The sequence below is a fragment of the Falco biarmicus genome, chromosome 5 (genome assembly GCF_023638135.1).
Source record: "Falco biarmicus isolate bFalBia1 chromosome 5, bFalBia1.pri, whole genome shotgun sequence".
Classification (NCBI taxonomy): domain Eukaryota; kingdom Metazoa; phylum Chordata; class Aves; order Falconiformes; family Falconidae; genus Falco; species Falco biarmicus.
Genome location: NC_079292.1, coordinates 91,572,416 through 91,599,373, shown reverse-complemented (window position 1 = coordinate 91,599,373; position 26,958 = coordinate 91,572,416). Strand labels below are relative to the sequence as shown.

The following is a 26,958-nucleotide window of genomic DNA, read 5'->3' as shown; positions in this document are numbered from 1 at the left end:
TAGCTTTCTGATCTTTGTATTTCACAGGATTGTCCCGTTCTTACTGGGGCGCTCTGGAGCTGGGGACGGTGTCTACGCTGGTATCTGGCTGTTACACCAGTGGTGGCAAAGCGGCAGATCTTTCCATTGAGCCACAGGACTCGAGCGTGGTGTTTGGTCCACGTGTCCCAGCCCAGTAAATATACCTGTCACCCCATCATTCCCTCATCTACTTGTTTGTATAAGCATCAATCATGTTTATGTCCATTCAGGTATTGGCATAAAAAACCCCAGAAAACAATGTAGGCCCAAGTCAAGGAAAAGATGCCGGTAACTTCCCAAAGCCCCGCAGGGGCTGGCAGGGCAGGAGCTTCGGAACAGCTCAAACATGAACGGGCCTATACCCAGCAAAAGCGTATTGGTCCTGTGTCCAGAGAAGCTGAATGGTGTACTTATAACTACACACAAAACGGGAAGGGAATGAGCATTTTATACTCAGTGGTTAGTTTGACTCTTCTTAGAAAGACCTTCTTCCCCAGACTTTTTATTTTTATTTTTAATCAGAGCAGCTTGCTTTCATCTTGCAGGGCAAAACCAGCCAAAGCAGCAGCTATACTCGTCACTGCCTTTCTTTGTGGAGATATCAAAAGACAGGATTGGAACTGCTTTAGCCTGGTGTGTAACATCCCTTTTGTCCTCATTTAAAGCACTGTCATATTATGGGGTAGCTCAGACAAGAGAAGACGACTGTGGCATAAAGTGAATTATATTTTTAGTCAAAAGACAGTGGCAGATGGTTGCCTCGGCGTGCCTGGCGCGCTGAAGATCTGGTGATGGGAGTTGTTTTGGTGGGGGTTTCTTCCTCTCTTAATTCTGCCAATAGGTCTAAAGGGAATAAAATGTGTCAATAACCAGCACTTACCTGCCTTGAACACAGAATCTACAGGCAACCCAGGCGGTGTTCCACACCTGCCCACTTCCAAAGGCACATCCCTACTGGGCCAAACCCATAGCCTTTTTCCACTTTCTGCCTTTGAGCACAATGTACAAAGGCTTACCGTCCTCAGAGTTGTTCTCCTCATCACTGGAGAAGGTGATAACAGCTTTTTTGCACGGACGGCGCTTTTGGGCACACTTCTGTTTTTGGAAGGCGTGAGGCGTGACAAAATCTTCACCACTGTTGGCCGTGCTCAGGGGCTGGTGGCGTGAGCCTGCCAAGAAAACAAACCAGCAAAAAATCAAAAAAATAAGAGAGAAAGGTAGCAACCACTCCGTCTGTAAGGGTGAGGAAAAGTCCCTAGGTGTCTCTGCTGGACTGCAGGATGAGGGGGAAGGCTGCAGTCTCACAAAAGGAACATACTTCTTGTGGGTTTCTGCTTGGTCGCCTCTGTCACTGGAGTTGCGCTACCTTCCTGGCATGTCACTGCTGAATCCAGCCCTCGATTATGGGAGGCAGACATCTTCTGCTCCAGGTCTTCAGCCAGAGCCTGACGGAGATGGAACACAGTGGGGAAAAGAAAAAAAAAGAAAAAAAAAAAAAAAGAGGTGGGGACAGAGAATTATTACATCCATAGCAGAACTTCCATCAAGTTCTCTGATAAATTGTTGGGGGTGAGGAGTAGCTTGCTTAAAATGGAGAACTGCAAGGCTTTCCAATCACTGCATGTCAAAAGCGATCGTTTTCCTGGCCTGGACACTTGCCCCCTCCCCATCCTTACTTTAATCTCAGGTTTGCTGCCTGCTCTGGAGAATCGAGCCAGCAGAGTTTGGAAACAACTGTAGACAGCTGGGTCTTGGAGCTTGTCTGCAAAGCAGTCAAAGTTGTCCTGCAGCTTCTGAAGGCCCCGTTCCGAGAGGGGAAGCAGAGTCAGGCAGTAGGATAGATCCCGATACTGACGGTCAGTCCTGGGAAAGACAAAGGTTGCCATTAGCTCTGATGGAAAGGGGTATGTACGGATGAGCACGTCCTACCTAGAACTACAGCATGCGAGGATAAAGCATTTCCTGCAGGTGCTTCAGCCCTGCGGAGTATCAGATCCAGGCTGCTCTGTTACAGGTCAGAGTGCAGTGCCACACCGCACACAGCCACCACTGTGTGCCATCGAAGACACTGATCTGACACGTCAGAAAACCAAGAAGGCTTCACTGTTAAAGAACACAATCACTCTCTTAAGAAGTGTCAAAAGTTATTGCTGGCTATGAGGAAGAAATACACTCACTGAGGTGAGGACTCCTCTTGAAGGGCCTCATTTCAACTGAATTTAAAACAAAAGTCACTGGGGGAAAAAAGGGAGTGGGGAGTAGACTAACATCCTTAATGTACCCCACTGTGATGGAATGGGAGGACAAAGAGCCAGGGTGAAGCCCCTCTTATTAATACACACACAGCAGAGGGCCAGAAGTCTGTCCTGCACAGTCTCTCCAAATGCACTGTCCAAACACAGAGAGATGGAGAACAAGGCTGCAGCACCCAGCTGGTTCCACATCCACAGTCTGAACGACACCTGCCATGTTGCTATGCTTAGAACTCCAGAAATGCTGAATAAGGTGACGGGGGCTGCACAGTCTTTTTTTAAGCTACTGTTTTAGCCTGGAGTGAGAGTCTTGCTCTAGCGTTACCACTAGCATGCATTAAACTGATCATCTTTGTGGTAGAGAAATATTAGGACGTTTTTATTCAAAGCTAGACATGGCTTACACATGCACATTTTTTTTTTTACAAATGTGACGAGCTCACCGGTGTTCCTGGGAGGCAATTTTGGAGAGGGGCTACTCTCCACTCCAGCTCAGAAAGCAAAATCCAAATATTTCTGGGGAATATGCAACTCCCTGAGGCAGCCGAACAGGCCACGTGCCCAGGCACTGTGTACAAATGGCCAAGATAAGCAGGCACAGCTTAAACCTCAGGGGCAAAGACACAACGATGGAGAAAGAAAAATCACAGGAACGGAGGAAGGCAGGGTGCACCAAATTCAGTGGAAAGTAAAACGAAGGTGTCACTGAAAGTACATGACAGAGAGGCAGGTAAATTTCTACTGCCTTTCTTCCTAGAAAAGGAGACTAAAAAAAGAAAACGTCAGAGAAGTTACAGCTTGGGGAGCAGGGGGAAAGAAGCAACAGCAACCCCCACACACACACTGAAACCTAGGAAGCAAAACCATACCCCAGGGTGGTGGGGTGGGTCCTGCACTGTATACTCTGTCACCAGCACCATGAGCAAGGCACGCACATCTCGCAGACAAAGCACGGCCTAAGCCTATGGCAGCACAAGCCCTTGAATAAGAAAGCAGAGTCCCAGGCATAGAATTAGTACTGAGCAGCCCACGCACACAGAGCAAGGAGAGGCCGGTACCAGCTAGATGGTTGAGATCACCCTGGACAGGGGTGCTGGGGGACCCCAACGCCTCAGCCGGACACACTGATCTGATTTCTTAGCTGAGATGCAAGGGAAGAGCCTGTGGAGAAGGACCACAAAGGTGCCTAAAACCCACACGTGGGATGTCTCCTTGCTCAGCTGTACTGCAGATCTACATTGTCACAAAACTGTTTCCTAAGAAAGGAGGGAAGGGAGAGGGGCCAGTCACGGTGTAATGAAAGAAGAATCCTTATACATATTTATTCATGTATTTTTAGGAGGAAGATGGGGAGGGGGAGAAAGAGGGACCTAATCCAGGTTATGTCAGCATTTGTCTCTTTGCCACATGAAGTATATGATAAGAACCTGTTACAACCATCATATACAAGGTAGTTTCTTCCAACAGTTCCTAAGAAGCAGACTTGCTTGTCAGGAAAATTAGGATTACAACCCACCTGACAGTCCGGAATCGCTGACAAAGTTTCTCCACCAAGCTCTCTCTCTGTTTGTCTTTTGAAATGTATGAGAAGAGATGTCTGCAAAGGAAAAAAAAAAAAAAAAAGGCAAAGTTTACAGCCCAGAGAGGAAACCGCATTTCTGCCTACACTATGGGATGTCTGCAGCTATCCTATCCAGTGATCAGCTGGGTGGCCATCCAAAGATGATGAGAGAGCTCTGCGTGCCTCAGACTTAGTTCAGGAGAAGCTACAGGCATATGTACATATTTAAAATACTAATCACAGACCCTGTTGGGGGACAGCTGCTAGGACAAAACATACAATTAAAACTGCATGTTTGTGTAATAGCACCTGCCTAGGATGAAACTAAGAAATCCAGCTCACGCAAAGATCCTTGAAGGTCTGGAGTAAGAAGTGCTAATGGCTGTGCAGGGTCTGAGGCGGAGGGATGCTGAAAAGGCTGCACCAATGACTTCTGATCTGCTCCTTCCATCCAGTTTTAAGAGCGTGCAACACCTCCAGACAACCTCCTCACTTCACACGTTGCCCTGGCAGACTACCATGTCTGACAAGCAGGCCTTGAGAGGAGTGGGGTGGCACGCACTACTTTTTTTCCCCTTCAAAACCGTTCTTGTGACTTCTCTGTTACTAATTTGCTGAAGATACGCTGCTCTATTTTGAATCAATGCAAAAGTGAGTGTTACTTTGCACTGAAGTGGGAACAAAAAAACTTAACCACTAACCTGATCATGTTTTTCTTAGTTTCTTGAGGAATAGAGACATAGTCTTCAACACAGTTAAGTACTTCTGCATTCTGCATGATGTCCTCGCAGAAATCATTGAGTAACTTCTATGTATTAAGAAGGTCCTGCTGGCTGCCCTTTTTCTTGTACCAACACTTCTGTTAACTTACGCTCAGTCAGGCTGCACTGGACTCAATGCAGCTGCTCTAGGCGCATCCTCATTCAGTCCTTGGTATGTCTACAACCACTACACCAAGCTTCGTTCTTAAGATATGGGACAGAGACCATATCCTCAGGAGTCCTTTCTTTGCATTTGTTCCAGCATCAATTCATCTTTCTTTAACTTATATGACCAGAACTATGGCAGCATTCCAGGTAAGGTCTCACCAGCACTACCAATGCTTCCCTATCCGTAAACCAGAAATAACGTGACCGCTAAAATAGCCAGTGGACGGAAAGAGTAGTTGGAAAAAAAAAGGTCACTGGAGATTTTATTGGTCTCCTCTTCAGCAACAGAAATACTCTTGTTTTGTCCAGCAGTCCCGTCTGTAATCCACAGGGATTCAGGCAACTCAGAAAAACCCTCATATGTTTAAGTTTCAGATATAAGAGGAAAATTTCTATAATTTACCACTAAAGACATTTTTTGTGCTGTCTATGAGCAACCAATACCCTCAGACTGAACTATTTCAATATGTCTCTATACTATGGAGTAAGGTTTCATGGGGAAAAAAAGGCCAAAACAAAAAACCCAAACCCAAACCAAAGCAGCAAACCCAAACCTGTTACTTTAACTACAACTTTACTAAAATTGCTTACAAAAAAATCCAGTAGGCCACCAAAATGACAAAGGCAGCAGAGTCTTTAAAATCTGTTGTGTTCTCCCATGTTGCATATCCATGTTTCCATGCATAAACCCAACTGTTTTCCTTTTCTAGAGTGAACGAGCTAGTAGAAACTCTGTGGAGCTTCTCCTCACCCCCAGCTAGGTGGCTTTAGAACAGATTCCTCTCAGGATGACTCCATTTCAGATACAGACTGAAAAAATCAGATCAAGAACAACTGAAAAAGCGTGTTGTGTAAGTCACTGTGGTTTCTCTTCCCTGGATCTCACACCCCCTTTGCATAAACATAGTCCTAGTCAAAAGAGATTTCTCGAACCGTAGAATACCTCATAATGGTGTGGAAGGGTTCCTCCTCTATGCCGCAGTTAGGATCTGAGAGGTGACTGATGATGTCTGGAAGCAGGTTATAGATGGCGTTATCCTGTGCAGAATACAGGGTTCTACATGAGATACAGAATTACAAAGGACAGCTTAAGTCAAGCCAGATAACCTGCCCACTTAAAGCTACCTCCCTTCTCCCCGCCCCAAATCTACTGACCAAAAACATCAGCTTTTTGAAATTAGCTGTACACAGCCAGCCAAACCCATCCAGAACTACTTGGCTGAAGCTAAGGGGGAAAATAACCAATTGCCAAGCTAACAACAACTGCAACCCTTGGTTTGCGACAGCTCTGCTCTTTGGCAGACCTGGATGAAGTTTCTTCGCTTTCCAGCCGCGTCACAACCCAACAAAAAAGCTTCCTGATAAAGGAAACACACAGCAGTTCAGCTCAAGGAACTGCCTCCCGCCTGGCCTGAAGAGGCCTGTCCAGACGCCCCTTCCCACTGCTTTGACAGGGTTTGTCACAGGCGCTGCAGAGACAGGAATTAGTGCAGTCAGGCGGCTGGCTCTGCTTTTAGTGGCGCAAGCCCCTGTACCACTGCAGCTGCTCAGGCAGCAAATCTCAGACTCTGAAGGGCCCGCGGCGGCACTCACGCTTAACAGATGGTGTACAGGGGGCACTGCTGCTATTGTTCTCACCTGCCTGGGCTGTAATTCCTTCAGTTTAGGGGTCTCAGCATCACACAGCCAAGAACAACTTTGAAAGGTTTCAGAGATGGTGCACTGCCTGAGCCCTAAGGTCAGGGAACTCTGCTGTAAAGCCTCAAGGTAAGCTGCAGAGAACTGTTCCCAGCCCTGTACCAGGCACACACAAGAAAGCAAAGGGATGAGGCACCAGTTTGGAACCTGCCTTCTGATGCGAATGGATGAGGTAAAATTCAGCAACATCACAGCTGAAACAAAACTTGTGTTGCACAATTTCCTTTATCTGTCCTCATCTAGGCAACACAGAGGGACAGGCAGCTGCTCTGCACCACTAACACATCTTCTCCAGGACTCAGCTCTTGTATCATTGACTCAGCTTCCACCAGCCCCTCCCCACTCTTGTCAGCTAAGGTCCGTGAGCATCCACTTGCCTTGTTGGAGAGTTCACTGAAAAAGTTGTGAGCTAGTCCCATGATTGCCTCCTCTGGGTCTATAAGCAGAGTTGCCATTTCGCTCACTTGGCCCTTCACCTTTATCATGTCTTCGAGGATGAGGTGAGTCATCACCAGTCCAGCCGTGTGCCTCACGCTTGGGCAGGGGTCCCGCAACCTGGCAGAACCATACAGTTACTGCAGAAAGCAGCCGAGTATCTCTAAGCTACTGGTACCCATGACAGCCTACTCTACAGCCCAGGTCTCTTGTCTCTCTACATTGACACCTTCAGATTTGTTTTCCTGGGTCATTCTCACCTTCCGGAGGCCCAGTGTCACCCTTCCAGAGCTCTCATCACCTGTGTTCTTCCAGCAATGACTGTAGCATTACCTGGCACAGAGATGCGATGTCCAAGGCTCCACCACGTTGGGGAAACGGATGGCCAGATCTCCTGCTGCAATAATGAGGTTGGATCTCACACCAGGCAGAGTGGACTTCTCCATCATTGTTAACAGCAGGCGCAGGTGGGAGCTGCAGAACTCAGAGCTGATGAGACAGGGTACAGAAAAGAAGGCATTCATACCAAAATTCCATCTCTCAGAGAACAGAGACACATACACCAAAAAAAAAAAAGAAAATCTATGAACGCTCTTTTGTGTTTGTTCTCTCCACAGGAAAGGAGTTGCAACGTTTGCTTGTGCTTTAGTACCAGGAAGGCCGGGAAGAGGCACCGGAACAGCCAGCCATTACCTGATCATGCAGACTTTGCCAAGACTCAGGGCTGCAGCAGCCGAGAGCGCCGGATCGCTGTAGAGCCCAGGGTTTTTGCAGACTTTGAGCACCAGTGGAACAAAGGCAGAGAGCAGGTGCTTATCTAGAGAGTGGGAATAAAGACAGCAAGTATGAGAGTGCTGTTTGTGCATCCCTCTAAGAACAATTACTCTGTTTATCCCAGAACTCCTGCAAAACTACAGAAATTCGTTGACTCACTTTCACCATTGAAAAAAACACTTCCAGAAAGGCAAAGAAACAGCCTGTGTAGAAACTGACACCAGACAAAAAAAATCACAGTGTTTCCTTCTGAAGGAAACAGCCTTCCTCTTTCTGGATCTGTTACCCACTGTACCTGTTCTTCCACACAGGCAGACAGAGACAGTGCTCCTCGGTGGCAGCCACACTCACCATCTAGAAGTTCTGTCTCACAAATACTGCGGATGAGCTCGGCCTCAGTGTCATCCGCTGAGGCTCCCACAAGGCCCAGCTCCTCCTCCATAGTGGTCTCATTTCCTGTGCTCTGTGCAGAAGGGAAGACTGTAAAGATGACGACAGGCAACAATAACCCCTCCCCTCACAAAGTACTCTTCTCTCAGGTGAGAGGTGGATGCAGGTTACCAGCAGCACGACTAGAGTTGAGAATAGACTGATGGAGAATTCTATAACCCACTTTTCCCTGAGAACTGAATGAAGCTGTGCAGCGTACCCCAGGATTTGCCAGGCCATGTGTCACAGAACATCAACAAAAAGAGAAAGCCGAAGCTCCTGAAGCTAGTATGTTGAGACAGACCTAGGACACACCTGGCATCAATGCCAGAGTCTGGCACAACTTCAGGGAGACGCAAACCCTAAAAGCACGAAGTTCAAAGCAGACTTTGAATTGCTGGTCTTGTGAGTAAGATTATGGGAAACCTCAAAGCAAGGCAAAAGCAACACAAGGGAAGAAGAGAGACGTGGATGTTGCGTGAGGACCAACTCTGCGTCCCACTGCTGCTTCTTGGAAAATCTCATCGTAACCTCCTCCTGTCTGGTAAATGGTTGTGACACTGATAAGCAGGGTGGATGAGGAAACTAACTACAAATTTCTCTGGACATAGCAGTATAGGCATCTAACAGAGGCTGGATACCTAGGGACGCACATTTTTCTCTATTCTTACCCTAGAAAGTTAGCCTCACTACACTCTGGAAAATGTTGCAAGGTAACCCTAACCAAACATGGTATTTCTATCATACATATCCCATTAAGAAGGTTACTATTAAACTTTCATCATTACCACCTGAGAAAGGATAGGACCTTCAAACCCTATGGACCAAGGTTCCAGAAGCCCTTTTCCAAAATTCAGAGCACAAATGGGTGTTCTTCACCACCAGCAGCAATTGCAAAAGATTGCATTGGTAAGAAAGGAAGTGATGAGGGGGACGGAAATATTTGCCTGAAGCAGGAAGATAAGCATGGCCAGGACATCACCCTTCATTCCCTCTATTTTGCCTCTTCAAAACCCAAGACTGATGTGAGAGTTCTATTGAATGGGATCGTTCAAGGGCCTCAGCTCTCCCTGTCAATCATGCCCATTTCTATTCCCAAAGCACACGTTACCCCAGGCCTCCTGCATCCTCAGGAGTGCATTCTCCAGAAGTTTGCCATAGCAGTAGCTGGGACACTAGAAGAGCTGCCCATAGGAAAAAAACGCCTCAGTTCTCACCAAGGGCCTCTGCTTCTTCATGCTGCTGTCAGAATGCTTCTTGGACTTCTCCTCCTCTCTGAGGCATCGTCGTCTGCGTAGCTCTGTGCTCACTGACACTTCCAAATATTGTACCTGCTGCAGTGCCACCTGTCCCACAAGGGACAGCAGGTGCATCAGCATGAATGTGGGGAGGCTGCCAGCACCATCAGAGACTCTGTTGGGAGAAACCCCTGGATCCAGTGGAGAAAAATTACTACAGGTCAGTGGTGATCTAGACCTCTTCTCTCATTGGTTACTGTCAAGTTTCACTGTATAACCCACCTCCATGCTCCACAGACTCCTTCATGCACTGGCACCCTTCCACACCAACACCGCCAACTAGTCCCCCAGCTCCTCCTGCAGTTACTCTAGGCCACCCAATCGCAGCATGAGAAACCATGGGTACGGATTTCCTTCACCAGATTTTTTCCTCACCAGCTTTCTGCCCATCAGCCTCCTCCAGCTTCTCCAGAGCTTGCTGACTACACATCTGCAAGATGTGAGCACATATATCCCCTGCCCCTTCTGCTAGCTTGTATATGAGCGTTACTGCTGTCTCCATGAAGGGGATCCAGTGACCACTTGGCTGGGCGAAGCCTGATGAGAAGAGAGAGCAGTGTACCACATGTAACAGTGACAACACAGGCTGCCTCACAGCCCAGCTTCATCCCCTCCAAACCTACTGCTGACTCAGGCTCACCTTTACTCAGAGTCTCACTCAGGGAAGCAAACAGCATGTGGTCCTGTGGCAGTCGAAATGGTGCATTGCTCTGCTCCAGCGCTGGCTGCAGAGAGAGCAGATGAGTTACTCCTACCACATAAGAGATCCCCCCGTGCCCTTCCTGGTGCTCGACCTTGCCACATGCACAATGCCAATCGAAGCCATGCAAGGCCCATGGCAGGGACAGCCCGTATGCTCTGCAACTGAACACACAGAAGGGACATTACTGTCACTTTTGAAGGCATGGTGGCAAACACTGGGTGGATTTAATGCTTGGCCAAATGATAATCCCAGGCCAACCCAGGCAGTTCCACTATTTCACCTTAAATCAAAATAACTCTTGAAATCTCAAAATGACTCTTTTAAAAGCTGATATTATTTACTCATTCTCCACATGAGCAAAGAAGGAAATGTTTAGAGCGTCTTCAGGGTTACCAACGGTACGTTAATCAGATGCCCTTGCCTAGGGGTACTCCAGGTTTTGTTTAAAAGCGAACCATCATCAGAAATGACAGAGGATAGCTCTGGACCCAACATCACCTCACACTTAGGCTGACTCTGTATCAGTCCCACCACATTTTAGGTTGGGAGTAAGATAACCCAGAGAACTACTAAACCAAGTATGACAATGCCTGAGATATCCCAGCACATCTGTATCTGCCTGATCAAGATACACTTGACCAAAACAAGCCGCTACCTGAGGATTTACCAGCTTTCAGTAGCCGGAAACAGAATCTCTCAGTTCACTACAATCCTACTCTCTGTACTGAATTTCTGTGCGTGTGGGGTGATAGGGAGGAAGAGCTACCACAGTCATTCAAGTGTATGTGACAAGGGTCTGAAGTGTAGACAAACTTTACTGCAGAGTTAAGCCAAGCTAAAACTGAATTACAACTGTCTTTAGAACAATTAAGAATGTTGTGATGTGTATTAATTCATGAAGGTCCTGCAGTAACATCCTCAGTGGAAGGGGCAAACACACAGTGATGGTGCTGTGTGAAAGAGGGCTGCTTTTATGCAGGAACTCCTGAACTAAAACCCTAAATGCTTGAGTCAAAAAACATAGTGGGGTTTTTTTACCCCCAAGTGCATTTAAGACAAAAAAAAAAAAAAAGTATAAAGTTTTTCCCCAGACAAAGATGCTGTGGACCATCATGTTGTTTTAAGTACAAGAGGGACAGGTTTGAAAACACTTCATGTTTTATATTCAGCTGTACAGCTGACAACTCCCAAATATCAGTTAATAGGGAAGAGCAAAAGAATCACAACACCAGAAAACATCAGTAGAGGAAAGGGCTTCATGGTTGAGGAAACACAAATCAGTTTAGAACTGGGAGTCTGAGGAGGAAAATTGAAAGGAAAACAGATTTTTTTGTGCAATGAACTCTTTACTAATTGAATTCAGCCTGTTGCCTCATGAAAATTCTTTTATTACATGTTCACTGATGTGTGCTAAGCTTTCCAGACAGTGCTGATGAATGGTCTCAACCTACTTAATTTCACAGTTGGTAAAAATTTAATCACTTCTCTCTCTTCTCAATACAAACCATTTACCCCCCTTCTTTGTTTCTGGATAACTCTCTTTCTGGACGAGCTCAAGAAGAAACTGAAGAGTTTTACCTTACGGTTAGTGGCAAGTTTGGAGATGGCGTTGCATACTTCTTGAGCAAGGCGATAGTCTTCACATACCTTCTCAGACAGCCCTACTGTCACCAAGACGTCCAGGTTGCTACCTACGATCTCTGGCTTCCCTCTATGGAATGGAAGCGATGGGGGTGTTACGTGAGTTGGTGCTGAAAGTTTACAGAAGTATGGATAACCAAGAGAAATACTCCTTGTGCTTTACAGAAGGCAGTGGTTTGAGTAAGAGGAGGGAAGGAAAAAAAACCCCAAATCAAGCAATATTCCACAGAAGCCTGTAAAATCCTCACTCCACTATGAGATTAAGTTCTCCAAAGTGAACACTGGACACACTGTCTCTTTACAAAGAAATAAGATTCTTGATTCCTTTTTCTTATCAGAAAGAAGAAGAGCTTAAAAGGGCAAGACAAAGAAAAATGTTGCAAAACAGAAAAGAGTCCAGCAGCTCAGGACTGGTGACATGTGCCACTTCCTCCCCTACTGTGCAAAACAAAACAACACAAAAACACCCCAACTCCAAAGCCCATGCCCACATCCCCGCTCTTCTTTCTACCTATGAAAGGTAGAATTGCATATTCCTCAGACCAGGCTTGATCTGAGGAATATAAAATTAACTGGGTGAAGAAGTGAAGAACAGAATTGAATGTATTTAAAAGGAGGATCTAAAAAGTTTATAACGGGGCACCTTCAGGATAAAAGCAAAATCACCTCCCTTAGCAGATTTGTGAAGGCAGCAATACTGTTATTTCATCCCCCCGCCATGGACTCAACATAGGGTCTCACGGGATATCTCAGAAGCCTAAAGAATTCAATCCCAGGATTTTAGGGAAGGACATGAATTTTGAGATGTCTACAATTCTGCCACAAGCACATGGAACGGGGTGGTAGAAATACCTTGGAAGGAATATCTAATTGTCAAATTGCAGAATTGGCTGTGAGCCCCAGGAACAGCTCCCAGCTCTAGAGCCAAGAACTTTGGGATTATCATTATGCAGGCCTAGTTTTGACTGATTAAGAACTGAAGTAGGAAGAGCAAGAAGAAATCAGCAGGTAAGCTAAATACCAAAGGGTGACTGAAGAAATTAAAACCTTACAGTGCAATTACACTCTTTTTGCCTCCAGAAAGGGAAGCGGACTCATTTCCCTCCCTCATGCTAAAGGCTCCAGACATCTCTACTCAGCAGCTTATTGCTGCTCTTATCCAAACACAAAGCTGCAGAGCTGTGGCACGGCAAGCTCTGAGAAGGGGTGGACATTCAGAATACAGAGAAAGTGATGTTGTCATACTCATTCAGAGACTGTGCTGGTGGGACCCAGCACAACTATGTTTAATTCCAGGCCTCGTTACCCCATGACAGGGCTACTGTTTTTGAAGCTGCAGAACAAAAGGGTCACCTGATGCAGCACCTGCAGTTCTTCGATAAAAATTGACTCCCTGTACATCCTCCCACTCACATAATCCTCCCACACCACAGGCCCACGGCTCACCGTGCCATCATCCCCAGCAGGATCACAGCAGCACGTTGTTCTAGTGGCGAGCACTGAGATTTTTCTGTGAATCGTTCCCAAAGCAGCTGGATCACAGCAGGCTTTATTTCATCTTTCTGCACAAACTCTGAAATCTGGAAAAGAAACGCAATAAAACAAGTAGGGAGAGGCAGAGGAAGATGGACTTCAAACCAACACAGACATCAACTGCAATGCCTACCATTTTAACATAACAGACATTAAGATCACAAACATAATCCAAACCCAGGCAAGTACTCACTATTTCTTCTAAGCACTGTATCGTTCCTAGTGATGCATCCACCATGATGAGAGATAAAGAATGCACCAGGCTCTGAGCTCTGGCCCTTTGAAGGGGGAAAAATAAAATAAAATGAAATGAAATAATAATTTAAAAAGGTAAAGGTAAAGAAAAAGGTTTTTTATTCTGTTTCTATTCTGCTATTCAGAGAGCCGAGGACATCTGTTAGATAATAGAGCTGATCCCTGGAGACTTCCCCCTCCACAAGCTAGAGTCCTCCAGGTCACCCAGCTTAAGTTCCAATGAGCACGCCACGGGCTCAGAAGTCCACTGCCTTGTGCACTGCTGCTCCTAGCTGTGCTCAAAGACTCAACAAGAGGCACCCACCAGCCACTTCCCAGTTTGCTCTCAACTACAAGTCAAATTACTGTTTTCCCTAGAACACAAGAAACTGAAACTCTCTGTGAACAAATAAGGCCAGATCTCAAACTGTAGGAGAGTCATCTCCAGGCAATACTATCAAGAAGAAATAAGCAGCAGTGGATACTTTGTGTTGCCCTGATGGTACATATGAGGGTGAAGTATGGTGCATCTCACCAGGGATCACACTTACTTAGTGCATGTGTACCCAACAGGCGCTAAGAAAGAAGAGCTAACAAAGAGGACACACAGCTCCTCTCTAGCGTGGAAGAAAAAAGCATTCAAGCAGTACTCAGTTCCCAACCCCAAATCCTGAATAAGGATCAGCAAAGACCCCATTAACATCCTCTCACCTGCCACATGTAGAGATTTGTTACAAAGAGGTTTAACATCAGTCTTAATGAAATACAAATTGAAATGTGTGTGAAAGCACCCAGATGACAATAATAACTACTAACGTTGTATAGTGTGAGGGATAAAGAAACAGTGTATGTTGAAAAAAAATCAAGGACAAAACTGACAGAAAGAAAACCAGTAAACACTGAAGAATGTGTTGTGTACACCAGAAGCAGAACGCCTACACTCAGATAAGGCCACAGCACGCATACCCTGTCAGCAAAAGATCTGAGCCCTGGCGTCAGCCAGACAGCTCCAGCTTCAGCCCATACTGTATGCCATTCCTCTCATTATCCCAACAGGAGGAGTGATGACAGCCATAAGAAACCCAAACCAGGGGAACACTGAGCAACAACTTTGCCCACAGAAGGTGAAGTGAGCAAGACTCTTGGACATGGGATGACTCCATAACAACAGCTGACTCCCAAAGGGGCTGAAATAGCCATCTAAACTATTCACTTAATTGTTGCCAGCCAAGAACCCTGCTGAGAAGACAGACACCCCTTGTTCTCTGTAGAGACCCTACCCAGATCATTTGGGCACACATATCTTGGTGCAGTGCTTTGTATGAGTGAATTTATGAGATGGTTAGGTGTCAGTGCCTGATAACAGTTCAATTTAAAATAATTCTCAGCTTCTCCTTCTGTAAGGCCTCAGATAGAGTTTTGCTGCATGAATTTCCTACACATGGACACTACAACAAACCAAGAGTGGAAGCTCAGTGGTAGGTGCCACAGGAAGACTGGGATACTCAGCTACATAACCTTACATTTCAGCTCAGCATGAAGGGTGGCAACTTTGATTTCTCTTCCTGCCCATAACCCATTCCCAACGGCTCCCCAAAAGAAGAATCGAGGTGGGTGGAGAAAAAACCCTCTTCTGATTAGGAAGGGCCATACCTCTCTGACTTGCCGCTGGGGCTCAGATAGAGCCGTCTGTAGGCATCCAGCACGGCCTCCTTAATACCAGGCTCTTTTGACCATATGAGGGGGAGCATCCTGCGGACTCCAAGCACTGCCTGGGGCACACCAAACTGTGAGGCTGTCACAAGGAACTCAATGGATTCCTGCACAACTGCAGAGAAAAGAACAGTTGCATTAGTGTGGCTCGTTCCTATAGCCTACCAGAGAAGCCATTAAAACAAATTCATAGGCATACTGTTCTCACAGCAAGCCCTACAAGCATCTAAGATCAATGCTACTGTCTGCAGAGGGCTCAAGTCAGAACAGGGCTACTAGTAAAAAGATGTAGATGTCCCGGAGGAAACAGGTACAGGTTAACAGTATTACAACCAAATCTAATCTGACACATTTAGAAGAGCACAGACACCACGTTTGAGAAAGAATAAAATTCTCTTCTGGGAGACAGGAAGAAAAAAATCTCATAGTCACAGCAGATGAGCAGCTGAACCTAAGTCCCAGTGCAATGCTGTAACCAGAGAAATCAAGTTACTTGATGCGTAAATGGGGTAATGAACAATGCTTTTGATTCCAGCTTGAGTACTCCTGAAATATACTTGTCTTCTGCTCATAAGACAAGAAAAAACATTAATTTGGAGAGCATTCACAAGAGAGCCACTGTAATGATCGGAGGGACTGTACAATGAACAGTTCATAGAGTCTGACCCCTGGTTTAGTGGGAGCTTACACGAGAATAAGCCTTCAACTTATAGATCTGAATAAAGACCCCCTATCAGAGAAGCTGGTATGCTTCTCCTGTCTCTAGTCACACCAGAAGATACATATTTTCAACATAAAAAATAAAATTAAATCTTCGAATCTTAAATCTTTAATTAAAAAAGAAATCTAAATCTGAGCACATCCCTTACTACCACCCCCTCACCCAGCAGCACACCATCTCCAACTGGAGACAATGTCTCAAAATGTCCCAGCTGTTCAGACACTCAATGTGCCTTCCTTACACTACAGCACGGGACAACAGGGAGGTGGAAAGCCAGTAAAATCTGCACAGCCATGAAAAAAATAAACCAAACCCCAGGTGTTTAAGCATCAGGTGAGGGGCACACACTCCGCCTTGAAATTCAAATGACCTGTAAAGACACTGAACCCAAAAGTTCATTTTTGCGTGTGCAAACAGCTAATGACATCCAAACCTGGCTGGGAAAGCCCAGATGCTTATCACAGCTAACACACGAGTCCTTAATACAGGTGAAACCTCCAAAGTGTGTGCATGAAGCTAGGGTGCTGTAGTGCTCAGACCTGTCTGTACCCCAGAGCTATGCAAGTGTCTGGCAAGCAGATGGACCAGGGAGAATGGGAGAGGAGAGAGCTGCGCCCCTCTGTGTCCTCAGAGGTGCTGATTTATGATAAGCACTTCAAAAAAGTCTAACTGAATACAGTAGTTCTAATATTAAATAGGAATAGCTGAATTAAACTCAAAGGCCTACTCATAACCACTTTTCGTGACAGCACGCAAGAGGACCAGGCCATAGAACCTGTTGATCAGGATCGCTTTTAGCTACAGCATATCAAGTTTAAGGAAAGGTGAGGTGGACAAGACAGGCTGCTCAGTTCCCTTCTTGTGGCCAGCATAACAGCTGAAGCTGCATCAGGACACGAAGCAGGTAACAGGACAGCTTCACTGGCCGTGCTTACTTTGGGAGAACCTCAGCTGAGACGATGAACACGCATCCCCCTCCCATGGGCGGCAGGGGAGCTTCCATAAATAAAGTAGTTTTGGTCACCTGGCTTGTAAAACTATTTTCAACCTTGATATTTAAGACATGGATTCCTAAAAAGCCCATCCATGCCCTAACACAACCCCAGTGCTTGCTTTTCCGATATCCTGGAAGTGCCTCTAACATCTGCTCAGTGAAAAGCAGCTCCTCCAAACTTGCCCCCTTCCCCTGGAGCTCCACCACTGCAGTGTCTCCCCTCTAGCAAGGGGAAAGCTCTCGAAATGCTGAACAGGGGAGAAAGGACCCCATGGTTATTTGACACACCTGAGATACAGTTTTCATGCATCATCTTGCTGATCAGGCTCAGGGCTTCTGTGATTTTCACTGAAAAGTTGTAAGCATCTTGCAGGTATTGCACCAACATCTCCTGTTTGGCCAGCTCTGTTTGAGGCTGCTTGTCCGGCACAACTTCTTCAGCCTGAGGAGAGCTGCTGCCACGTGGAGAATCCTCACTGTTCTCACCTGGGCAAGAACCTGCACAGCACAAACACCCGCTGGTGAGCAATATGTAAGGTATAAGGGAAACAGGCACAGTTCAGAGCATTTTAACACTTCTCCCTCCACTCCATAGTGACCCCTTCCAAGAGCCAGGAGACAAAAATCCAAATTCTGCCATCAGACTTGGCTACAAAGACAAAATCTCAGCATGCTGTAGAGCAAGTTCCAGTACTACAGTGTGATGCACCATAGAAATGCCAACTTAATACAGGGGTGGAGAAAGGCATGGTCCAGCTGGGGTAAACTCCACTAAAATGCTGAAGGGGTTAATCTGAACTTGGCATCCCCCCAAAGATGGATGAGGCCCTGAAAGGGAATCAGGGCAGAGTAGGGAGAAGGCAAACGCTGCTACTCCCTAGCAAAGTTTGCAGAAGTGTGGAGAATTGACAAGGCTATAAATATTTTTAGATGGTACAGTTTTGATAGAAATCAGCTCAAGGAGATTGGCTAGGAAACCTTATCCTGAAACGAACAGCAAAGACAAAGAATGTGAAGTCCTAAAAATATGCCTAGAGGCTTCGAGATAAGCAAGAGGTTGCTTGAACCTGATACTTGGTCAAAGCTGCAGAGGGTAAGCATTATGTGCCACCACCTGTTCAGGAAGCAGAACTCCTGACAAATTCAGGCAGGACAGAAGCGGGTGTGTGGATAACACTACACTCCTCTCAGCAGATACTATGTGAATTAAAGCATCAGAAATGCACTTCTACTGGGAACACAGAACTTTTTTGACCAGAAATGAAATAACAGGACTAATCCAATCCAGTAAAAATGCCAGGCCACTGGATAAGTAGATGATCCGGAGATGCACAGCTCTATGAGCTGTCAAGTACACACAGACTGAGCCCCACAGGTCAGAAGGAGGGCCAGGGCATTCCAGAGCCTTTTGGCCTAACTATGGCATCAGCTTGGACTTAGGGAAGAGACAGATTGATCCGAAGCAGTTACCTGTGTAAAGTCTCTTCAGAACACTCAGGATTGTTGCCTCCTCACTTTCCTCTGCAGGGCCGCTGAAGGGCTCCTTCCCCTGGAAGTGACACAGGGCCTTCCGCGTAAGGCGGGCTGCACTCCTGGACAACGACACCGCCCATGAGAAGAACATCAGCAACTCGTCAGGGCAGAACGCAAGGGAAACCATCCAACTTTGCCCTGAACAACTGGGGAAGCAGCTCCTGTCAGCATCTTGTGCCGAGTGCCCACGCCAATCTCTTCCTACAGAGTAATGTTACTGGAAATCATCCCTCTACCCTGGAGCTCAAACCTTTCTTTAACAGAGAACAAGGGACAAACACAGCCTGTGGGATGAACACTGTCAAACTACAGAGCCTTCTTACTTGTAATTCAGCTTCCTCAGCAGCCCAGTGATTTGCTCTGATGTACTCTCCACTGTTTCCCCAACTTCCAGCACCTCCTCTTCCCCTTCCTGCAGTGGTTGAAAGAGCTGCTGTGTGGCAGCCCTAACTTCTGGCAGCATTGCTTCCCACTCTTCCTCAGAGGTGATCACTGGAGCTGTTATAAAAAAACCAAAAACCCAACACAAAAGAGGGAATGAAGAATACAGAGACTCAAATGACACCCTAAATGGGAAGAGAAACTCATCTGAAAGTTAGGAATTCCACTTTTCTTCTCCCCCGCCAGCCCTGGAAGACACTATTCTCATTGATCCCACCCAGACTGAAGTAAGAATAAACCATAACTCTTTGGCATACCGCCCCCCCCAGCAATAAACCAATCACTGAGGGTAAAAAAATGAAAGGTAAGAGAGAACCATCATTGGATATTTATTATTTTGTAGACAGCACCAGGTCCAAGGCTAATCAATTTAAAATTAACATCTGCCCAACCAAAATTATGGCTTAAGCAGTACTTGAATGGAAAACTGAAAGCTGAAAATGGAAGCCTGAGAGGGTGTTCAGTTCTTATGCTGAAAATAGGATATTTAGCTAAATGGACTGTTGATCTAGATACGGACACTGACATGGTCCTTTTATAATACTACTGTATGAAAATCTGAAAATCTGCTGTGAGATTAATCCCAGTTATCCGGCCTCACCATCTCATGCGAGTCAAGATCTGAGACAAAAGTCACCAGAACCTGGGAGCAAATTTAAGATGAGGAAAAATAAACCCTGGTATGTCTTGGGAAGGGGAAAGAAGAAGAAGGGAAACTACCTGCTGTGGATCTATCACGGTCCCTCATTTCTTGCAGCTTCTGCACCTCTTTCTTCAGTGCCTCAGTCAAGTCGGTACAGCTTAGCTGAAGATGCCAGAAAGAGAAGTATGTTACTCACCCTCCTTTTTCTGAAATGCTAGAACTCTTTCTCATCCACTGCCCGCTTGAAGTTGTCAATCCCCTCAGACAACCCTGTTTTTGGAAACTGGAATAGCAGACTCTGGACGTCACCCTAGAATGGGAACTCCTGTAAATCATCAGTCTGAGGCTCAGGAGCAGGTGCAGCTAAACACAAAGAGCTACAGCTCTGTGCAGAATGTTCTAAGAGACTAATTCTGATCAAAAGGAAAGAAACCCCACAGTGGATTCAAATCAAACCACTGCAGGTTTTTCCACAATCAAAGGCATCCCTCCTGGCCTTCAGCACATCTTCACCATTACACCAAGTGAGGGAAGAGCCAGAGGAAGCAAGATCTGAACCTGGGAAAACCAGAAAGCTCCCACGTGCAGAGTCAAAGGCTATTTTGTCCCTCCCACAAGACACAGGAAGGCTATAGCACACTGCAGATATTCAGCCTGCAAACAGATATCTAGCATACTCATCATACTGGTGGGAATTACCTTGCAGGAGAAGGGATTGTTGGACAGAAATGCAGCCAGGAGCTGGATTGCATTTTTAACTACCATCACAGATTTGTCTTTGAGACGCCCAACAGCCACTGATACCACAGACTGAAACTGAGTCAAAGGCAGGACCTATCACACAGTGAGAGCATAGACAAAGTTATTGAGAAGGCCTAGAGGCCCAGAAAAAGTTATTTTACTGCAGATGTATTAATGTACTAAAAGGCAGAGATTCTAGACTTATAGAAAAGTAGTCTGGGTCTGAAGGGACCTCTGATTATCTTCTGATCCAAGCCCTGTTGTAAGCAAAGACTTGGGTTATCCAGGGTCCTGTTGAGTCTTAGTATATCTACCAAGGGTGATGTTTTCCCATATCAATGTCCAAAAAGAACTTGCATACTGTGTTCTTCCTTCTGTTCTATTCCAGTAACAAAGACCAGCATTTAATTTCTGTTCCCCAGTTCCCTTGTCCCTAGGGTCTTTGGTCTCTTGGCAAAAAGGAACTACAGACACCCCAGCACACAGAGACAATGCCTTTCTCTGTTAAACTTCAGTCTCTGCAAACAAAGACCAGGATAACAAAAATACCTTTAGAAAACAACAGGGGAAGGGATGAGTGATGTGAAGCCAATTCCCTAGCACACTTACCCTGCACTGAACGATTCGAGCGAAAAGCTGCAGCACGCGGCTGCGCACAAAGCCATGGATGTCACAGATATGGGACTGCAGCATACTCAGAAACTTGTCCCGAGTACCACGGGCAGCTTCCTCCAGCTGGTCACCATTCAGCACCCGCACCAGCACTTCTGCCATAGCCGCCAGAATGGCATTTCGCATCATATAACTCTGCAAAAAGAAAAGCTGTTGAACCAGGAACAGACAAAAAGACACAATTTGATATGCCCAGAGGAAGGACAGCCCAAAGTTTGGGCCTTCCAAGTCCCAGGCTCTCAGCCTTAAGTGAATTTCTCCATTATGGACTTTGTATTAACCTTGGGTGAACATGATTGTGCCTGGAAGACAGAGTAATTCAACCCTGCTATCCAACTAAGTCCACAGAAGCCAAGAACTGATACAAGAAACACTTAAAGCTTTAAAGGGCAGCTTAAGAAAAGGTAACACAATGACAAACTCATTAAGTACTGAAGAACAACGGACAACAGCTGGGATCTTAGACCAGTAAGCAGTCTCTGATATCTGAGAGTGACAACCAGACAGTAGATGTCATGGTTTCCATTTCCTTTGCATCTTTTAGGTAAGGGCAGAACCTATTCCAAACAGCAGGTTTTGGCTACTTGATGTCTGTGAAAGAGGGTTGGGTTTTTCAGGCAGAAAAAGCTGGTTAACAGCACCTCCACCCCCTGACTTCTCCAGACAGACAATATTGCAGTAACGTACCTCTCCATTCAAGAGATGCAGGAGAACACTCATGTTGGCCAGCACCAGAGCTGGAATCTGTTCAGCCAGTTCAGTTATAAAGGTAGCATAACCCTTGACTCCTGAAGTATCATGAGCCAGATCCTGTGGAAATTTCTGTCCGATTTCCCTGCATAGAAAGATGAAACAAGGAATAGGGTGCCCCAAGTAGCCAGGGAGGGAAGGACAAGCCTCAGGGTATTTTTCTCACCTTAGCAATTCACCCACCAGGCTTTTCAGACCATACTCTGTGGCCCAGAGGCTCACGGCCTGTGCAAACACTGGGGCTACATGTTCAAAGTGCTGCAGCATCTGCGTGATCTTCACAATAGCACCTTTCACATGTGAGAAGAAAGAGATCAGGGACAGTAACTGAGAATGGCTTCAGGAAGAAGGCAAAGGAGCAGGAACTCACTGAACATGTGATCATAGTGAGTCAGGACTGCAGCAAGCAGATGTGTCACAGCCTCCCGTGTGGCCCGGTACTTCTGAAGACCGATGCTTGGATTCTCCAGGATGTGGTAACAGCTTCCTGTCATCAAGCTAAAGCCACAGAAGAGAGTGAACCTCACTATCACAACTTGCACCAACATCATTCTAGCACACTACAGCAGCCAAACATTTCTTTCAAACCAGAGAGATTCTCCAGTATCCTTAAAAAATCTGAGCAAACACCACCTGAATTTGAGAGGCCTACACAAGAAAAGTAAGTGGTTCTTAAACACATCGCTTTTGCCTCAAGATGGTTTCCTCAGTTACCCAGCAATCTGCACTCTGCAGAGGGCTGTAATACCACATCATTGGCAGATTTAACATTTAACCCTCCCCTCCAGAAAACCAGTCACTCATCCCACCTCTACATCCACTTCACCCCATACCTGACAAATTCTTCATCCACTGCTGAACCACCCCAAAGCTGACGGAGATCCAGCTGCAGCAGCTGTGTGAGCAGATGTAAAACCGGCTCCCTCTCCTCTTCCCAGAAGGATCCAGAGGTCTTGGTACGGTTCTTCTTGTTCTAGAAAGCAGATTACACAACACGATACACCAGCAGCTTGACAGCAGAAAAAACACCATCACCACCCGGCTTCCCTCAAAAAAGCAGATGACTGTCATGTTCTACAGCACTAAGAGACCCATTGCAAGATGTATGAGAAGTTCACGCATCTGCATCAAATGACGGTTGCCGTTACCTCTGACCACAGAAAGGGACTCGTGAGAAAATACTGGCACACAAAGTACTAGCCAGACACTGAAGAGTGAACCAGAGAGGCCTGGGTACCCAAGTATCTGCTGATGTTTAGATACATATTGTCCCTTTGGCCATTTACCATATACAGTTTCACAGAAATAACCAGTACTCCACATAACACACTGATCTTGCTGGCATCATGTTTAAATAAACCCAGCTATAACATGAGAGATACCACAGAGTATAGCAAGCTTTCATGTTTTCTGCTTTTATCAACGTGGTTTCTCACAGTCCCCTCACCTACCTTCCCACTAGGATTCACCTCCAACAAAGCATTCCTGCAAGTTTCCGTTTCAAAGGCATCCACCAGGCCAGTCAGCAAATAGCAGTTCATCTTTAGAGCATTGAGGTGAGCAGCACAGTCCGCACGGCTCAGCCCAGAATCATGCATGATGGCAGGAAGTTCATTGGAATGATGGGACACCACTGAAAAGAGGTGGAAAGTCATGAGAACTCCTTTCAAGGCCCCTCAGCCATCCCCTCTTTCGAGGGCTTAAAGCAGCCATCAGATTACCAAAGACGTGCTCACATCTTACCAGCTGTAATAAGGGCTGCCCCCTGCAACCCAAACCTTGGATGCGCTGCCCCATCCTATCCCCACAGCCCCATGTCAGCTCACAGAAATACTCCCTCAGAGCTGATGCATCCCAAGGATGTATTTTCCAGGGACACAGGGAAGGGGATTTTCTGTCGGCCTGCCCTTACAGCAAACATGCACAGCTCAGCATTGTCCACCAAGATTACAGGCCCATATTACTGGAATGGGCTGAAAGTGCAACCCAGCTGGTCAAGTCACATTAGCCTTTATATCATCACCGAGCTGCCAAAGGGGAGGGACTTCTCTAGTGCTTCTGCTTCAGCCAGGAACAGTGGATACCCACCGCACATCATCAGCTCCAGGGCATCCTCCTTGACAGCAGTCTCTGCGGCTTGGAAGCAGCTGCAGGGCAAGCACAGTTCGTTGAGGGGAGCGAAGAAACGCCCCCGGGGAGAGGCGCGAGTGCCTCGGCGCCCCAGCCTTGCCACAACCCCCCTGCACCCGCTCCCCTCGGCCCCAGCCCCGCGCTCGGTACTCACCGGAGCAAGCTGTAGAGAGAATCGAAGTGCTGCAGCACCGCCAACGCGCCGTGCGCCTTGAAGGCGCTCCGGAAAGCTGCGGGGAAACACGGAGAGGGGTGGGGGGCAGCGGTCACGGCCGTGACCCGCCAGTAGGCCCAGGCCGGGCCGGGGGCAGCGCTTACCTGTGAGGGCGGGCGGCAGCTCGCTAGCGGGCAGCACCCTCTGCACAACATAGCAGCCGGGGCCGCTGTCCCGCAGCAGGTCGGCGAGGTTAAGGGGCAGGCGGAACTCCCAGGCGGCCTCCGGCACGGCCCCACGGGCTGTTGCCGCCGCCATTGCCCTGCCGCCGCTCCGAATAGCGCGCGCGGCCGCACTGGCCCCACCCCCTTGCCTGGGCCTATCAGCGGCCAGCAGCGCTGCCGCGCGCCAGGGCGCTGCCCAATCACCGGCTCCCTTTTCACTCTCGGACCGTTAGCGCCTCGTTTCCGTCCTTCCGCTTCCCGACAGCCACAGCGGCCGGAAGAGGCGGTCCCCGGGGTCACCGCGATGGCGGCGGTGCTGCAGGCTGCCGGGCGAGACCTGCTGGGCCGGGCCGCCTCCCTGCTCCGCGCCGAGCGCAGGATCAGCGGCAGCGGCGGGGCGCGCTGCGGCCCTGTACGGCCCGGTCTCCCCGTGCCCATCTCCTCGCCCCTGGCAGGGTTCACCCGGCCCATCCGCATCAAGGAGCCGCCGAAGCCCAAGCAGGTGGATCGGTGGACGGAAAAACGGGCTTTGTTCGGGGTCTACGACAACGTGGGGATCCTGGGTAAGGCATAGGCGCGCCCTCCCCCCCGCTGCGGCCCCGGGGCAGGAGGGGAGGGCGGCTGGACCCATCTGCAGGCGAGTGGCTCTTCCAGTGGCGAGGGGGGGGGGCTGCGGCGGGCCGCTCTGGGAACAGCCTCCCCCCGGGGCTCCGGCTTCATCCTTTCCACTTTCCTGTCCTCAGGCGGCTTCCATATCCACCCGAAGAACCTCATCCAGGGGCCCAGATGGCTGCGAGGCTGGCGGGGTAATGAGCTGCAGAGGTGCATCCGCAAGAAGCAGGTGGTGGGAGATCGGATGTTTATAGACGACTATCACAATCTTAACAAAAGGATCCGCTACTTGTACAAGCGCTTCAATCGCACCGGGAAGCACCGCTAGGAGCAGCTGTGGGCTTGGCATATGGAGTGTGGTTTTGCGGCATCACGGTCAGAATAAAGCCAGTTTTCACACGGTGGCGTTCCCAGTGCTTTCAGCGACTTTCACTGTGTGTTTCTGGCCCAGTCTCAAGGTCCTGCTGCTGCTCCAGGCCTGAGCTTCTCCTCTGTGCAAGTTTAGCCCCCTCAATCATTTCTGATGTACTTCTTGCAGACATCTGTTCCAGTCTGGATCCCTGAACTTGACCTGAGAGTCCTCTAGAAGCCAGGCTTCTAGCATCCCTTCAGTCTCTGTGAGCCCTAGGTTCTCTACTTGCCAATTTCATTATGCTCCAACTTAAGATATTTCCTCAGCTGAATTTTCAAGTTAGTGCTAAGAGTGCCTACTAATATGTCTTCCAGCTAGCTGCTTGGCCCCCTTGCCCTCCATTTATCTGTGATTAAGCGTGAATCATTCAGATGTTAATTGAAATGCACCAAACCCTGTCTTAAGGGGAGAGCTTGTCTCTGTTAAGTCTCTGACTTAACACCATACTAACAACACTTACTGACCAAATGGCCTTTTGTTTATAATTTAGTCAGGCTTTGAAAAAGTAATTCAGGCACTTAACTGTTTTCAGAAACTAGCTTCTAGCTTTCCATAACCCATTATTGGTTCATTTAAAGAAGTTACCGTGAATCAAAGCTGGCATCTGTACTCCAGCACCACAAAGAACATTCTATACTTCAGAAGAATCTGTATGATGAGCAGGCGTTTGCCTCTGTCTTAGTAGTTGTTAATTCAGCTGCTAGGTAATTGGGGAGTTATCTGCTGACCTGATCTATCTTGTTACAGAGCGGTGCTACTCTGTCATCAAAAACACTTGGTTGGAAGTGGCAGGGAATGAAAAGAACTTTCTTTAGGTCTGGGCCTTAGGAAGGTGAAGCCAAAGTCTCTGTTCAAGCAGCTGAAGTTCATGTTCCTGGGAGCAGGGTGGCAGACCTGTGGCACTCTTGTCAGAAGGTGTTGTGGATCCAGGAAATGTGCACAGATCGAAGTGGAGGCTGAGCAAGCACCTGGAAGAGAGCACCTGGGGGTTACTGCGTACATAAATCACAGCGGCAGCAAATCCTTGGCTGAAAGTATGTCAGAAACTTGAAAAGCATCAGAGAAAAGTATCTTGTACCCTTTAGTCACCTTAGTCCCTAAGGACCAACTTGGCAAGGGCTCCGGGCAGTAATTCCATAAGCTCCATGTTCTGTTATTTGCAGTGGTTATTGGAACAGCCCTCAAACTGCAGTGGGAAGCTTGCCAAGCTATGGAAGCTTCTTCCATGACTTGCCCCTTCAGAGCTTGTCAGAGGGCACAGCTTAAAAACCTTCGGTTCTGCCGAGGCTAGTGCTAGATTGCTCCTTAACCCCCGGTAGTCCTCTGCAAATGATCTGGCTCCAGTCACAACCCTGTGTTAAGTCGTCACCTTCCTTGTATGGTCTTTGGGCTCCCAGGCTGTAACTTACAATGTACGTCTTGTGTGCCTACTAATCGCTCGGATCTCACAGTGAAGAGCCTTTACTAACAGCCTGTATTGCTTACGAAAGGAAGAGGTAGTTCAGTGTAAGTGAAAACCAGTTGCTCGTCACCCTACTTACCACACCGACCGCTGTGCAGAGACTTCTTGTTCCAGCATGCTCCTGCCTCCATTCTCATCCTGAATTGAAGAATCCTCCCTTCTGATCCAGCAGGCTCCTCAGAATCTTCAGCGGGGGGAGAGACCCAAGCAGGTAGCTGCTGCTGGGGCTGCTGTTGGAGCCTGTTTTC

The 26,958-nt window shown here is 47.5% G+C and overlaps 2 protein-coding genes, 1 long non-coding RNA gene and 1 other non-coding gene across 5 annotated transcripts; 1 reads left to right on the top strand and 3 right to left on the bottom strand.

Annotated features, from left to right (window-relative positions):
- Positions 1–727: 727 nt before the first annotated feature.
- Positions 728–24,369, bottom strand: NCAPD2 (non-SMC condensin I complex subunit D2). 2 transcript variants are annotated; one of them, XM_056341905.1, is made up of 31 exons: positions 24,165–24,369; positions 24,001–24,076; positions 23,805–23,863; positions 23,168–23,349; positions 22,550–22,689; positions 22,087–22,214; positions 21,883–22,006; positions 21,654–21,801; positions 20,904–21,101; positions 20,253–20,387; positions 19,631–19,715; positions 18,793–18,967; positions 18,407–18,615; positions 17,225–17,434; positions 15,162–15,336; positions 13,468–13,552; positions 13,188–13,321; positions 11,679–11,811; positions 10,038–10,122; positions 9,773–9,934; positions 9,317–9,528; positions 8,022–8,133; positions 7,590–7,713; positions 7,230–7,385; positions 6,839–7,016; positions 5,707–5,801; positions 3,790–3,870; positions 1,698–1,884; positions 1,340–1,466; positions 1,038–1,190; positions 728–864 (listed from the first exon to the last, which is right to left on the bottom strand). In XM_056341905.1, exons 1-31 carry the CDS (start codon positions 24,316–24,318, stop codon positions 752–754), a joined length of 4,335 nt encoding a protein of 1,444 aa, XP_056197880.1. In that variant the 5' UTR covers positions 24,319–24,369; the 3' UTR covers positions 728–751. The 2 variants fall into 2 exon arrangements, with proteins under 2 accessions (XP_056197880.1, XP_056197881.1); XM_056341906.1 differs by having other exon boundaries at positions 18,407–18,528; positions 24,165–24,367.
- Positions 23,424–23,744, bottom strand: LOC130150896 (small nucleolar RNA U85). The gene has a single exon (XR_008822421.1). It is a non-coding gene; the product is annotated as a small nucleolar RNA U85 (small nucleolar RNA).
- A 120-nt stretch (positions 24,370–24,489) lies between the features above and the next one.
- On the top strand, positions 24,490–25,238 carry MRPL51 (mitochondrial ribosomal protein L51). Its single transcript, XM_056341909.1, has 2 exons — positions 24,490–24,787; positions 24,968–25,238. The coding sequence occupies exons 1-2, from the start codon at positions 24,529–24,531 to the stop codon at positions 25,162–25,164; spliced, it is 456 nt and encodes a 151-aa protein (XP_056197884.1). The 5' UTR covers positions 24,490–24,528; the 3' UTR covers positions 25,165–25,238.
- Positions 25,239–25,424: 186 nt separating this feature from the next.
- Positions 25,425–26,925, bottom strand: LOC130150711 (uncharacterized). The gene is made up of 2 exons (XR_008822338.1): positions 26,790–26,925; positions 25,425–26,216 (listed from the first exon to the last, which is right to left on the bottom strand). It is a non-coding gene; the product is annotated as an uncharacterized LOC130150711 (long non-coding RNA).
- Positions 26,926–26,958: the final 33 nt, after the last annotated feature.